The 15,275-nt window shown below is 58.3% G+C and overlaps 1 protein-coding gene across 1 annotated transcript in view; it reads right to left on the bottom strand.

The window, feature by feature from the left end:
* Positions 1 to 15,275, bottom strand: part of SIN3B (SIN3 transcription regulator family member B) — a 33,631-nt gene that overhangs the window by 8,291 nt on the left and 10,065 nt on the right. Inside the window, exons 11-13 of the mRNA XM_053291721.1 lie at positions 12,238 to 12,476; positions 11,634 to 11,817; positions 8,364 to 9,135 (exon numbers count right to left, since the gene is read on the bottom strand). Coding sequence (XP_053147696.1) covers positions 8,364 to 9,135; positions 11,634 to 11,817; positions 12,238 to 12,476 — 1,195 coding nt within the window. The remainder of the gene's footprint in view (positions 1 to 8,363; positions 9,136 to 11,633; positions 11,818 to 12,237; positions 12,477 to 15,275) is intronic.

Here is a 15,275-nt window from a genome sequence, read left to right as displayed (position 1 = left end):
TGGCCCACCAGATGCCACTGCTGGAAGCCCACAGGCAGGAGCTGAAAGAAGCATGCCCTTTCTCCTGCTGTTACTCCCCTGCAACTGGGATTCAGAAGCATCCTGGCCTTTGAGGCTGGCGGTGGCCTATAGCCCTCTGACTAGTAGCCATTGAGAGACCCCTCCTCCATGAAGTGATCCAAACCCCACTTAAAGCCATCCAGGTTGTTGGTTGTCACCACAGACACCATATTGTCTGTGGATGGTCTGACTCAGTATATGGCAGTTTCCTATGTTCCTATGTACATCTTGTGGCAGAGAATTCCACAAGTTGATTATGTGTGGAAAAGTACTTCCGTTTGCTGGTCCTAGACCTCCTGGCAAACAATTTCATGGGATGACCCCTGGTTCTAGTGTGATGGGAGAGGGAAAAGAATTTCTCTCTGTCCACTTTCTCCACACCATGCATGATTTTATAGACCTCTATCATGTCTCCCCGCAGTCATCTTTTTTCTAAACTAAAAAGCCCCAGGTGTTGTAGCCTTGCCTCTTCTGCACCTTTTCCAGTTCTATAATGTCCTTCTTTAGATGTGGTGGTGACCAGAATTGTACGCAGTACTCCAGGTGTGGCCGCACCATAGATTTGTATAAGAGCATTATGATATTCAGTTGGAAGACTACTCTGTGAAGAGCAGACACATCTGGGGGAAGTGAGCAAGCTTTTCTAAGCATCTAGCCCTTCCCTCCTTCAAACCAACTAACAGGAGCAGGGGAGATTTTCAGGGGCTGGTTTCTCTTTAAGGGATAAGTCCTAGTCTCTGTGTGTGGGTTTGTCCCTGCAAGGGGTAGAAATTGCAAGGGTTAGCTAACTCCAGTGTTTGTTGATTGTCCCTGCCTGGAGGGGATGAAATCAGATAGGGCTAGGGGAGGCCCCACATTCCTTTGACTCACATCCTGTGTCAGTTGGAAGACTACTCTCTACATAAGAGGTTTAGGGCCGAGAGCATAGCGAACAGGAGTAGCAAACAGGACATCGGAGTTTTGCAGGAGTTTAGAGGGAAGTGTGCGGGGGGAGCCTGGAACAAGCCCCAGTGATCACAAGGAGACTGGTGGAGAAGAGGACAGAAGTACAAATCCCTTCCTCATATTTTTGGGAAAGGCTGCTTGGACAGTAAATACCTGACCATTACAGCTGAGACCTATCCTTCTAATAAGCTATCTCTAAATACTGTAAACAGACAACAAAACCAGTATGAAGATAGAAGGCCAGCAGGGGAGGGGGCACTTCCCAGTGTATTGCACAGAGTGCCACATGTATCACTATTTGCTCCATGGGCAGAAGTCATGGATGTGTGCTCGGAGCAAAGAGCTCCTTATTCTCAGGGAACAAGTTCGTTCCCTCGAGACCAAGGTGGCGGATCTGGAGAAGCTCAGAGAGACAGAGATGGACGAAACCTTCAGGGACGTGATGGAGACATCCCACTCCAGGACTGATAGCTCCTCTGCTGTCAGGGAGAATGAGGGTCTCGGGCAAGGAGGACATCGGTCTGAGGAAGAGGGAAATGCATCTTTAGAAGGGACCCCTTCCATGGATGATGAGCCCATATCCTCTCGCACGGAGGAACACTCCTCTGGGGGGTGGGGGCCACTTTGTAGTGGGTGATTTGAACATTAGAAGTATAGAGAGATGGCTTTGTGACCCGCGTGTTGACCGCACGGTGACTTGCCCGCCTGGTGCGAAGGTTGCGGACATCACACAGCATCTAGATAGGCTCTTAGGCAGTGCTGGGGAGGAGACAGCTGTCGTGGTGCATGCCAGCACCAGCGATGTGGGGAAATGTAGTCGGGAGGTCCTGGAAGCCAAATTTAGACTCACAGGGAGCATACTGAAGTCCAGGACCCACAAGGTAGCATTCTCAGAAATGCTACCTGTTCCACGCATAGGTAGTGAGACAGGCAGAGCTGAGGGGTTTCAATGCGTGGATGAGATGTTGGTGCCAGGAGGAGGGGTTTAGATTTGTTAGGCACTGGGATACATTTTTGGGGAAGCAAGGCCTGTACAAAAGGGACGGGCTGCACTTGAACCAAGATGGAACCAGACTGCTGGCGCTTAAAATCAAAAAGGTTGCAGAGCAGCTTTTAAAATGGCGCCTGGGGAACAGCCGATGGGAGCTGGGCAGTATCCCGTTTGGCAAAAGCCATCCTTTAAAGTGTGAGGGTGCAAAGAATTCAGATAAAACAGAAGGGGACAGAGCAGTACTGCATAAAGAGCAGACGGGAGCCTGTGCCAGCAGGTCAAAGAGTCATAAGAATAGCATACTTCAGGGGAGAGATTCAGAGTATAGGTGCTTATATGCCAATGCCAGAAGCCTCCGAGCCAAGATGGCTGAGCTGGAGTGCTTGGTTGCTAACGCAGAAATAGATATAGTGGGCATAACAGAAACATGGTGGAACAGTGAGAACCAGTGGGACACTGTTCTCCCTGGGTATAAACTCTACAGAAAGGACAGGGAGGGGCACCTTGGAGGAGGGGTAGCACTGTATGTTAAAGAAGGCATAGAATCTAACAAGCTAGAAAACCTAGGTGGACTGGAGTCCCGCACAGAAACCCTGTGGGTGACTATACAAGGCCGAAAGGGAACGTCCTACTGGGGACGTGCTATCGCCCTCCAGATCAAAACGCTGACAGTGACTGGGAGTAGCAGCAGGAAATCAGGGAGGCGTCAAGGAGAGGCAGGGCTGTAATTATGGGTGACTTCAATTACCCACACATAGACTGGGTGAATTCACAGTCAGGTCAGAACAAAGAGGTCAAATTTCTAGATACGCTGAAAGACTGTGCCCTAGAACATGGAACCAACCAGACAGAAGGCAACCTTGGACTTAATTGTGAGTGGCAACCAGGACCTGGTGCGTGATATCAGTGTCATCAACCCTTTAGGGAACAGTGACCATAGTGCCATCAAATTCAGCATACATGCGGGGAGAGAATCACCAAGGATGTCTAACACAGACATTTTGAATTTCAGAAGAGGAAACTTCTCCAAAATGAGGAGTATGGTGAAAAGGAAGCTGAAAGGGAAAATCAGGAGAGTCACTTCGCTCCAGAGTGCATGGAGTTTACTCAAAACCACAGTACTGGAAGCCAAGTTAGATTGTATACCCAAAAAGAGAAAAGGTACCACTAAGTCCAGGAAGATACCAGCATGGCTACTGTCAAGGAAGCCATAAAAGGGAAGGAGACTTCCTTCCGAAATTGGAAGGCCTGTCCAAATGAAGAGAACAGAAAGGAACACAAACTCTGGCAAAAGAAATGCAAGGTGACAATAAGGGAGGCAAAAAGAGAGTTTGAGGAACATTTAGCTAAAAGCATCAAGGGGAAGAACAAAAACTTATTTAAATACAGCAGAAGCAGGAAACCTGCCAGGGAGGCAGTTGGATCATTAGACAATGAGGGAGTGAAAGGGATTATTAAGGAGGATGTGGAGGTTGCAGAGAAGCTGAATGAGTTCTTTGCGTCCGTCTTCACGGCAGAGGATACTGAGCATATACCTGTTCCTGAACCAGGCTTTTTGGGGATGGTGGCTAAAGAACTGAGCCAGATAGAAGTGATGAGAGATGATGTTCTAAACTATCTGGAAAAACTGAAAACTAACAGGGCCGGATGGTATCCATCCAAGAGGCCTCAAAGAACTCAAATGTGAAATTGTTGACCTCCTTGCTCAAATATGTAACTTATCCCTGAAATCGGGCTCTGTACCAGAGGACTGGAGATCAGCAAATGTAACACCAATTTTCAAGAAGGGATCCAGGGGTGATCCGGGAAATTACAGGCCGGTTAGCTTAACATCCGTTCCAGGCAAATTGATGGAAAGCATCCTCAAGGATAAAATTGTAAAGCACATAGAAGAACAGGCCCTGCTGGGAGTGAGCCAGCATGGCTTTCGCGAAGGTAAATCTTGCCTCACCAATCTTTTGGAATTCTTTGAGAGTGTCAACAAGTGTGTGGATCAAGGTGATCCAGTTGACATAGTATACCTGGACTTCCAAAAAGCTTTTGACAAAATTCCTCATCTAAGACTCCTGAGGAAACTTAGCGGTCATGGGATAAGGGGACAAGTACCTGTGTGGATTGCTAGCTGGTTGAAAGACAGGAAACAGGGTAGGTATAAATGGAGAGTTTTCACAATGGAGGGAAGTAAGAAGTGGGGTCCCCCAGGGATCTGTACTGGGACCGGTGCTTTTTAATTTATTCATAAATGATCTAGAAGCAGGGGTAAGCAGCGACGTGGCCAAATTTGCAGATGATACCAAACTCTTCCGGGTAGTGAAATCCAAAACGGATTGTGAGCAGCTCCAAAAGGATCTCTCCAAACTGGGGGAGTGGGCGACAAAATGGCTAATGCAGTTCATTGTTAGCAAGTATAAAGTGATGCACATTGGAACGAAAAACCCCAACTTCAAGTATATGCTGACGGGATCTGAGCTGTCGGTTGCTGACCAGGAGAGGGATCTTGGTGTCGTGGTGGACAGCTCGTTGAAAGTGTCTATTCAATGTGCGGCAGCTGTGAAAAAGACCAATTCCATGCTAGGGATCATTAGGAAGGTGATAGAAAATAAAACGGCTAACATTATAATGCCCTTATACAAAACTATGGTGCAACCACACTTGGAGTACTGCATACAATTCTGATCACCACATCTTAAAAAAAGGACATTGTAGAACTGAAAAAGGTGCAGAAGAGGGCAACCAAGATGATCAGGGGCCCAGAGCACCTTTCTTATGAGGCAAGGCTACAACACCTGGGGCTATTTAGTTTAGAAAAAGGACAACTGCGGGGAGACATGAGAGAGGTCTATAAAATCATGCATGGTGTGGAGAACGTGGAGAGAGAGAGATTCTTTTCCCTCTCACACAACACTAGAACCAGGGGTCACTCCATGAAATTGATTGCCAGGAGGTCCTAGACCAGCAAACGCAAGTAGTTTTTCACACAACACATAATCAACTTGTGGAATTCTCTGCCACAGGATGTGGTGACAGCCAACAACCTGGATGGCTTTAAGAGGGGTTTGGATGACTTCATGGAGGAGAGGTCTATCAATGGCTACTAGTCGGAGGACTGTAGGCCACCTCCAGCCTCGGGGGCGGGGTGCCTCTGAGTACCAGTTGCGGGGGAGTAACAGCAGGAGAGAGGGCAGGCCCCTTTCAACTCCTGCTTGTGGCTTCCAGCGGCATCTGGTGGGCCACTGTGTGAAACAGGATGCTGGACTAGATGGGCCTTGGGCCTGATCCAGCAGGGCTGTTCTTATGATATTAGCTGGCCTTTTTCACAGCTGCTGCACATTGAGTTGACACTTTCAACAAGCTGTCCACCATGACCCCAAGATCCATCTCCTGGTCCGTCACCAACAGCTCAGACCCCATCAGCGAAGTTGTGGGGTTTTTGCCCCAATATGCATCACTTTATACTTGCTTACATTGAACCGCATTCGCCATTTTGTCACCCACTTCCTCAGTTTGAAGAGATTCTTTTGGAGCTGCTCACAATCCGTTTTGGATTTCACTACCCGGAAGAGTTTGGTATCATCTGCAAATCTGGCCACCTCGCTGCTTACCCCTGCTTCTAGATCATTTAAGAATAAATTAAAAAGCACCAGTCCCAGTACAGATCCCTGGGGGACCCCACTTCTTACTTCCCTCCATTGCGAAAACTCTCCAGTTATACCTCCCCTCTGTTCCTGTCTTTCAACCATTTAGCAATCCACACATGTACTTGTCCCTTTATTCCATGACCGCTAAGTTTCCTCAGGAGTCTTTGATGAGGAACTCTGTCGAAAGTTTTTTGAAAGTCCAGTATACTGTGCCAACTGGATCACCTTGATCCACGCACCTGTTGACAAGCCTGCCATAAGAGGCTTGAATCTATTTATTATTTACCTATATTTTCATGTCACCCTTCTTCCCAAGACCCCAGGCTAGTTAACAACATAAACCAAATCCCAAAAATTCAATACAAACAACCCGAAAACAAAACACAACTACTCCTTAAAAAAGCAAGCCAGAGTCTCTTGCTCACCAAAAGCCCGGATAAAAAGTGCGGCCATCCATCTCCTCTGAAGGGCTGAAGGAGAGGGAGCCACGAGGCCCTCAGCTGAGCGAGAGGGCCAGAGCCCGGGGGCAACCACTGAGGAGGCCCCGTCCGGCAAACAACCCACAGCAGAGCAGAGCCCTCCCAGCCAGGCCAGTTGGGTGGGTAGATCCAGCTGGGAGGGGCCACAAGCCATTCAGGGCCGCAAAGGTAATAGCCAGCCCCTTGAGTTGTGCCCGGAAACAGTGCGGTGCCTTCAAGAGGGGAGTAACGTGTGCACTGCGGCGGGCAGGCAGGCAGGCGGGGGGTGTCCCAGAGATCCATTTGGCAGCTGCGCGCTGCACCCGCTGTAGTGGCCGGCCCCACACAGAGCACAGGGCAGTCAGCGAAGTGCCCCTTGATGGAGACCTGGGTGGGAGAGGCAGGCAGACCAGCCTTCTCAAGGAAGGGCCGCAGCGGGGCAGCCCAAGCTGGGGGCCGGGCCCTGAGCCCCTCTCCCAGCCCCCACCTCCTCCGTCTTGAGCCCCAGCTCCTTGGCGGCTTCCAAAGGGGGGTGGTTCACAGCCTCCTCTGCCTGTCCCCTGCGGGGGATCTTCCCCAGCGGTTTCAGGTCGATGTGAAGCAGCGCGGGGGGGGTGGTGGAATTGAGCCCTGAAGGCCCCCCTGGGCCCAGCCACACCTTCAGCACCCAGCCCAGGACTGACCCCCTCAGCCCCAACTGGGAGAAGTGGGCCAGCAGGATACCAGGAGGCTGATGGCCCTGAAAGCTGCCCAGAGGAGGCCACGGTCAGCTGGACAGGCCCCGCCTAGCTCCCTCCTTGCCTCCAGCCAAGGCCACGGGCAGCTGCTCAGCTACCCTTGGAGCCAGGAGGTCCCTGGCAGCCTGGAGGGAGCCCAGCATGAATGGAGCGAGCCCAGAGAGGCCACCAACAGACACAGCTTCCAACACACACATGTTCTTAAAAGGCTTCCTTTGATCTCCCAAAGGGAGGGCTCCTCTTTCTGCTCTCGTTCTCTGCATGTTCTAAGCCCTTATCTCCAAAAGGACATTGCAGAACTGGAGAAGAGGCAAGGCAAGAACACCTGGGGCTCTTTGGTTTAGAAAAGAGGACTGCAAGGAGACACGAGAGAGCTCTATCAAATCATGCAAGGTGTGGAGAAAGTGGAGAGAGAGGAATTCTTCTCCCTCCCCCATCACACTAGAACCAGGGCTCATCCCCTGAAATGGATTGCCAGGAAACTTTGGACCAGTAAACGGAAGCGCTTCTCCACACAACGCATCATCCACTTGCGGAATTCTCTGCCACAAGATGTGTTGACAGCCAACCACCTGGATGGGCTTGAAGAGGGGTTTGGATAACTCCATGGAGAAGAGGTCTATCATTGGCTACTTGTTGGAGGGCTATGGGCCACCTCCAGCCTCAAGGGCAGGAGGCCTCTGAGTCCCAGTTGCAGGGGAGCCACCGCAGGAGAGAGGGCCTGCCCTGTGGGCTCCTCAGAGGCATCTGGTGGGCCACTGTGTGAAACAGGATGCTGGTCCAGATGGGCTTCCTTGGGCCCGATCCAGCAGGGCTGTTCTGATGTGGGAAACCACAATGCACAGGGTCCTGGAGCTCCTTCCTTTTGCAGCCTGGCGACAGCATCTGGGGCTTCTTAGTGGAGACTAAAGGACACAAAGCAGAGACCTCTTCCTCCCTCTCTCCCAACACTAGAACCAGGGCTCATCCCATGAAGCTGATGGCCAGGAAGTGCAGGACCCACGAAAGGAAGGGGCGGCCCGGACTCTCTGGAACTCCCTGCCCCTGGATCGTTGGCTTGCCTCCTCCCTGCTTAGTTTGGAACAAAAGCGGACTCTTTCTTTACTCCAAGAGGCCTCCCACAAACTCTACACACTTCGCTGCGACTGCCCTGTTTTTGTGGTTGCCTTCGCCTGCAGGTCAATGATTTTGGTTGTAGGTTGCAATGAAGCCATTTACGAAAAACGTACGCAGGAAAAGCTTTTCAATAAGGACTTTCCCACTCGGCACCTCATCAATGTGTGCAACTCTCTGCCAGGGGATGGGGTGGTGGCCACCAGCCCCCGGATGGCTTTAAGCAGGGCTCCGGCCATTCCTAGAGGGGAGGCCTCTCCGTGGCCACTAGCCCGGTGGCCAGAGGAAGCCCAGTGGCAGGGCAGCCACGGGAGCAGGAGGGAGAGGGCCGGGCTGCGTGGCCTCCCAGGGGCAGCTGGCGGGAACCCGAGGTGGGGGGGCTGGGCTGGGCTGGGCTGGGGGGGCCCCCCCGGAGACTCACTTGGCTGCTTCAGCCTCAGCTCCAGGGCCGGGTCGGCCGCGCGCTCCTTCCTGCCCTGGCAGAGCAGCTTCTCCCGCTCCTTCTCCGTCCGGTATTCCAGCAGCTGCTTCTGGGCTTGGCGGTAGATCTTGAGCAGCCGCGTGCAGAGCGTCTGGTGGAGGCGCAGGAAGAAGTACCAGTTGTTGTTGGCAAAGAAGAGGGTGTAGACGTCCTCGCGGGAGCGGGGGGGCCTGGCGGGGGGCCCGGCGCTCTCCAAGCCCCCCTTCTCCTTGGGGGGGCTGCTGCTGCTGCCGCTGCTGCTGCCGGCAGGGGGCGGCCCCCTCTTGCGCAGCTCGTGGCCCTCCGGGGCGGGCAGCTTCTCCTCCTCCGGGGGGCTGGGCGCGGGGGCCGGGGCGGCCCTCTTGCGCAGCTCGTGGGCCTCGGGGGCGGGCGCCTTCTCTTCCGGGAGGCCGGCGGGGGGGCCCGGGGCAGTCCTTCTCCGCAGGTCGCGCGTGTCCAGCGGGGGGGGGGCCTTGGGGCCGCCCTTCTCCGCGCTGGGGGGCTCCTCGCTGGGGACGGGCGGCTTGGGCAGCTGGGCGAAGAAGAGGTCCGGCAGGAAGCGGTGGACGATCTGCCGGATGGTGGCCTGGTCCTCCTTCTGGATGGTGGGCTGCTGCTTCACGTAGTAGCTGACCAGGGCGGCCGCGTCCTCCAGGATCTGCTTGTCCTCGTAGACGAAGACCAGGTGGGGCTCGTTGGCAGCCCCCCTCCCCTCCGAGTGCTGCTCCTGGTGCTGCGGGGGAGACGGGGAGATGAGCAGCCCCCTGCCCCAAGCCAAGGGCCCACCGCGGAGGAAGGACCCCCCCCACCGGGGAGACGGCTGCCTAGGGGGGGCCCCTTGAGGCGCCCGGGCCAGCGCACTTGCATCCCGCCGTCCACGCTCCCCCCCCCCCCGCAATGGGACGATACCTCACTCGGCAGCTGGCTCGAATGAATGACCGGAGGCTTTTAAGATTTCAAAGCGGAGAGTGGGAGGGAACCCCAGAGGTCCTCTAGACTGAGCCCCGGCAGACAGCCGCCCAGCCTCTGCTGGAGAAATCCCCACAGAGGAGAGAGGAGAGCCTCCTTCCTGCCTGGCTAGTCTCCTCCTGCTTCTTTGCCGCCTCGGCCCAACGAGGCAACGCACCGGGAGCAGCTGGAGGGCCCAGAATCCCCCCCAGTCGAAGCGGAGCTGGCCCCACTGGAGCCCCACCCTCCCTTGTGTGGGGGGGGGGAGGGTTGCTGCTCCGTCCAGAGGGGCCACCAGCCGGCTCTCCTTCAGAGAGAGGGGCCTGCACACCGACCTGCCTGGCCTGGCCTCCCACGGTTTCAAACGTTGCAATGGCTAATGGTTTTGTGCTGTTTTTAAATTGTTCTGTAAGGACTGGTTTTAAAAGGACTGGCCTGTGGGTTTTATTCGCATTGTCGTGCTCCACCCCGAGCCCTTTGGATGGGGTGGCATCTACACGTCACAAGCCACCGGGTCCTGTGCCAAGGCGGCTGAGGCCGCTGGAGTAGGTGGGGCCAGGAGCCCTCTCGGGGGGGGGGGGGAGGCCGGACCCCTGGAGTGGGGCGCAGGGCTGGCAGGGCTGCTCTTTGGAGAACTGCCCCAGATCCGGATGCTCCGGTCCCTTCGGCCGGCCGGCCGGCAGGTCAGGCCTCTGTGACGGCTCCCAGCTGCTGGGACTCCTCGGCCGCTTCCAAGCGACCCCCCTGCAGGTCTCCAGGCAGCCCAGTGGCTGCTGGGCCTTCGAGAGGCTTTGCTGCCTGGAGAGTGACTGGCTCAAGAGATCCTCCCGCAAGGGATGTGGAAGTGCCCGGCCTTGGTCTGAGGCCCACCAGGACCTGGGTCAGCACTGGGTGCCGGCTCAGGCCAAAGGGAAGGACACGGGGTGGGGGTGGGGGTGCTGGCTGAGACGCCTTCTGCGGGCAGGGTGGGCAGGGATGCAGAGAGGTGAAAATGAAAATGAAAATGATAACCAAGAACTTAGGATGGACTAAAGGAAGTACCTTTTCACACAACATATGATCAATCTGTGGAATTCTCTGCCACAAGATGTAATATCAGCCAACAGCCTGGAAGGCTTCAAGAGGGGTTTGGCTGTAACTCCATGGAGGAGAGATCTATCAATGGCTACTAGTCGGAGGACTACAGGCCACCTCCAGCCTCAGGGGCAGGCGGCCTCTGAATCCCAGTTGCAGGGGAGCCACGGCAGCCCCAAAGCGCCTGCCCCTCTCAGCTCTTGCCTGTGGGCTCCCAGAGGCAGCATCTGGTGGGGGACCCCCCCCCAGTGGGAAACAGGAGCCTGGACTGGATGGTCCCCCTTGGGCCTGATCCAGCTGGGCTGTTCTGAAGTTCTTTGGGGGGGGGGGTCGCCCTCTCCTGGCAGGTCTCAGTACAGCTTCTGTAAAGGAGGATTTCCCCACCTTCTGCGAGAGTCTCCTGAGCGGGGGGTGAAGAGAAGGCCTCTTCCTGGCTTCTGCACCTCCTCCAGGAGCAGGCAGCTTGAGCCAGGCTGGAATGCATGTGGGCATTTCCTCCACCCACCCTGGCACGGAGCTCCTTCAGCCCTGGGCCCCCCCCCTCCGCCGGCCCCTGGGAACTTGGCGGCCCGCCCTCCCCCAGGCCTGCAGTGGCGATGGCCGGACCGCCGGAGCCCCCAAGGTGGCCTGCTGAGCTGGGAGGGCGAGGGGGGTCCTCCTCTCCCGCTGGGGGGCCACGGCTGCCCCTCCATCAGAGTCCTGCCCCTCCTGCGGTCCGGCGGGTGGAAGGAGGCAGACTCATCCGGGAGGGAAGCTGCTCTCTTGCTGCTTACGCAAGGCGGCTCCCCCCCTCTCCTGGAGAGCCAGCCAGGGCTGGCAAGGCAGGGGGTCTGCCCCTCCTCCGTGGGTTATCCAGGGGGCTGTGCTGCTGGCCCCGGCTCAGGGGCAGGGAGGATAAGGCCCCTTAGCTAAGCCGGGTCTACCCTGGTTTGCATCTGAGTGGGAGACGACATGTGTGAGCACGGGAAGAGACTCCCCCCAGGGGACAAGGGGGCCGCTGTGAGCAGAGCCCCCCCGCTTGCAAGCAGAAGGTCCTTCCAGGGCCCCCCCCCCCTGGCGGCAGCAGCATCTCCAAGAGACTCCTGCCTGCGGGCTGGGAGAAGCCGCTGCTGCCGGTCCGGGCGGACAATCCTGAGCGAGGGGGCCCAGGGATTCCCGTGCTCGGCTTTGACAGCGGCGCCCTCGCCTGGATCGGGGCCCCCCCCTCACCTCGTCGTAGACGCTCTCGATCTCGTTGAGCAGGCTCTTGGAGCGCAGCGCCTTGGTGTCGTTCTGCTTGAAGTTGGCTGCCTGGTGGTCCAGGGACTTCAGGTAGGCCTTCTCGTACTGCTCCCGCCAGATCTTGTTGAAGCCCTGCTGGGCCTCCCGCCACTCCTCCTCCTTGGCCTTCAGCCTGCAGGGGCGGGGCGGGGCGGGGCGGGGGCAGGTTAGGAGCCGCCCGCGGCCAGGACCGGGGCAAGGCCGGGGCCCAGCTGAGCACACGGCATCCGTTCTGGGGGGTCTCCCAGCTGATTCCCAGGGGGGGAAATAAAGTCACAGCCGGGGTCACCTCCCAAGAGCTGCTCCCTCCCTCCCTCCCTCTGGGGCTGGTGGGGGGACTTGCCCCCTGCTGTCCTCGGAAACCTTTTTCCAGCCCAGCCACTCGGCCGATTAATCGCTGCAGCCCCACGTTGGACAAGCCAGTAGGCCACGGGCCAGCCGGGGACCCTTCAGAGAGATCTGCCCCCCTCAAGGGAAGGCCCCAGAGGGCCACGCTCCGAGGACGGCGCTCCCAGCCCATTTCCCGGGGGAGCCCACGGAGCGCGCCAGGCACCTCTTCAGGACGACGGGGACGGCGGTGAGCGGGTTCTTCTTCAGGCTCTCGATGATCTCGGGGGCCTTGTCGCCGTAGATCCGGTAGATGGCCCGGCGCTGGATCACCTCCGAGGTGCCGCCCAGGCAGTCGTCCAGGTGCAGCTTCTCCTGGTCTTCCTGCGACATCCGGGTGAGCTTCTTCTGGACACTCTCCAGGACGCGGATGGTGGCCAGGTTGGTCTCCAGGACAACGTCAAGCTGCGAAGAAGAGCCATGATGGAGGAGAAGGAGGAGGAGGAGGGGGGAGAGGAGGAGGAGGAGGAGGAGGAGGGGGGGAGGAGGAGGAGGAGGAAGAAGGAGGAGGAGGAGGAGGAAGGAGGAGGAGGAGGGAGAAGGAGGAGGAGGAAGGAAGGAGGAGGAGGAGGAAGGGGGAGGAGGAAGGAAGGAGGGGGAGGGGGAGGAGAAAGGAAGGAGGGGGAGGGGGAGGGGGAGGGGGAGGGGGAGGGGGAGGGGGAGGGGGAGGGGGAGGGGGAGGGGAGGAGGAAGGAAGGAGGGGAGGGGGAGGGGGAGGGGGAGGGGGAGGGGAGGGGGAGGGGAGGGGGAGGGGGAGGAGGAGGGGGAGGAGGAAGGGAGGAGGGGGAGGAGGAAGGAGGGGAAGGAGGAAGGAAGGAAGGAGGGGGAGGAGGAAGGAAGGAAGGAGGGGGAGGAGGAAGGGGGGGAAGGAAGGGGGGGAGGAGGGGGAGGAGGAGGAAGGAAGGAGGAGGAGGAGGAGGAAGGAAGGAGGGGGAGGAGGAGGAAGGAAGGAGGGGGAGGAGGAAGGAAGGAAGGAAGGAAGGAGGGGAAGAAGGAAGGAGGGGAAGAAGGAAGGAGGGGGAGGAGGAAGGGGGGAGGAGGAAGGGGGGAGGAGGAAGGGGGGAGGAGGAAGGAAGGAGCGGGAGGGGGAGGAGGGGGAGGGGGAGGGGGAGCAGGAGGAGGGGGAGGAGGAAGGAAGGAAGGAGGGGAAGGAGGAAGGAAGGAGGGGAAGGAGGAAGGAAGGAGGGGAGGAGGAAGGAAGGAGGGGGAGGAGGAAGGGGGAGGAGGAAGGAAGGAGGGGGAGGAGGAAGGGGGGAGGAGGAAGGAAGGAAGGAAGGAGGGGGGAGGAGGAGGAAGGGGGGAGGAGGAAGGAAGGAGGGGGGAGGAGGAAGGGGGGAGGAGGAAGGAAGGAGGGGGAGGAGGAAGGAAACAGGGGGAGGGAAAGGAGGAGGAGGAGGAGGGGAAGAAGGAAGGAGGAGGAGGAGGGGAAGAAGGAAGGAGGAGGAGGAGGGGAAGAAGGGAGGAGGGGAAGAAGGGAGGAGGGGGAGGAGGAAGGAAGGAGGGGGAGGGGAAGGAGGGGGAGGGGAAGGAGAAGGAGGAGGAAGGAGGAGGAGGAGAAGGAAGGAGGGGGAGGAGGGGGAGGAAGGAAGGAAGGAGGGGGAGGAAGGAAGGGAGGAGGGGGAGGAGGAAGGGGGAGGAGGAAGGGGGGGAGGAGGAAGGAAGGAGCGGGAGGGGGAGGAGCGGGAGGGGGAGCAGGAGGAGGGGGAGGAGGAAGGGAGGAAGGAGGGGGAGGAGGAAGGAAGGAGGGGGAGGGGGGAGGAAGAAGGGGGGAGGGGAGGAAGGAGGTGGGGAGGAAGGAGGGGGGAGGGGGAGGAAGGAGGGGGGGGAGGAAGGAGGGGGGAGGAGGAAGGGGGGAGGAGGGAGGAAGGAAGGGGGGAGGAAGGAAGGGGGGAGGAAGGAAGGGGGGGAGGAGGGGAAGGGGGGGAGGAGGAAGGAAAGAGGGGGAGGAGGAAGGAAAGAGGGGGACGGGGAGGAGGAGGAAGGAGGAAGAAGGAGGAGGAGGAGGAGGAGGAGGGGGAGAAGGAAGGAGGGGGAGGAGGGGGAGAAGGAAGGAGGGGGAGGGGGGGAGAAGGAACGAGGGGGAGGGGGGGGAGAAGGAAGGAGGGGGAGGAGGGGGAGAAGGAAGGAGGGGGAGGGAGGGGGAGAAGGAAGGAGGGGAGGAGGAAGGAAGGAGGGGAGGAGGAAGGGGGGAGGAGGAAGGAAGGAGGAGGAAGGAAGGAGGGGGAGGAGGAAGGGGGAGGAGGGGAAGGGGGAGGGAGAGGAGGAAGGGGGGAGGAGGAAGGAAGGAGGGGGAGGAGGAAGGGGGAAGGAGGAAGGGGGGGAGGAGGAAGGAAGGAGGGGGGAGGAGGAAGGGGGAAGGAGGAAGGGGGGAGGAGGAAGGAAGGAGGGGAAGGAGGAAGGGGGAAGGAGGAAGGAAGAAGGAAGGAGGGGGGAGGGAAGGAGGAAGGGGGGAGGAGGAAGGAAGAAGGAAGGAGGGGGAGGGAAAGGAGGAGGAAGGAGGAGGAAGAAGGAGGGAAGGAGGAAGGAAGGAGGGGGAGGAGGAAGGGGGGAGGAGGAAGGAAGGAGGGGGAGGAGGAAGAAGGAGGGGGAGGAGGAGGAAGGAGGGGGAGGCGGAGGAGGAGGAAGGAGGGGGAGGAGGAGGAGGAGGAGGAAGGAAGGAGGAGGAGGAAGGGGGAGGGAGGAAGGAGGAAGGGGGAGGAGGGAGGAGGAAGGAGGAAGGGGGAGGAGGAAGGAGTGGAAGGGTGGAGAGGAAGGGGGAGGAGGAAGGAAGGAGGGGGAGGAGGAAGGAGGAGGAAGGAAGGAGGGGGAGGAGGAGGAAGGAGGGGGAGGAGGAAGGAAGGAGGGGGAGGAGGAAGGAAGGAGGGGGAGGAGGAAGGAAAGGAGGGGGGAGGAGGAAGGAGGAGGAGGAGGACGAAGGAAGGAGGGGGAGGAGGAAAGAAGGAAGGAGGGGGAGGAGGAAGAAGGAAGGGAGGTGGGTGAGGAGAACGGAGGGGGGAGGAGAGAGAAAGGAGGGGGAGGAGGAGAAGGAGGGGGGAGGAGGAGAAAGGAGTGGAGGAGGAGGAAAGGAGGGGGAGGAGGAGGAGAAAGGAGGGGGAGGAGGAGAAAGGAGGGGGAGGAGGGGGAGGAGGAGAAAGGAGGGGAGGAGGGGGAGGAGGAGGGGGAGGAGAAGGGGGAGGAGGGGAGAGGAGGGGGGAGAGGGGAGGA

Source organism: Hemicordylus capensis, chromosome 2 (assembly GCF_027244095.1).
Source record: "Hemicordylus capensis ecotype Gifberg chromosome 2, rHemCap1.1.pri, whole genome shotgun sequence".
Lineage (NCBI taxonomy): Eukaryota > Metazoa > Chordata > Lepidosauria > Squamata > Cordylidae > Hemicordylus > Hemicordylus capensis.
Note: the sequence above shows the minus strand (reverse complement) of the source record. Positions and strands in the feature narration are given on the sequence as shown.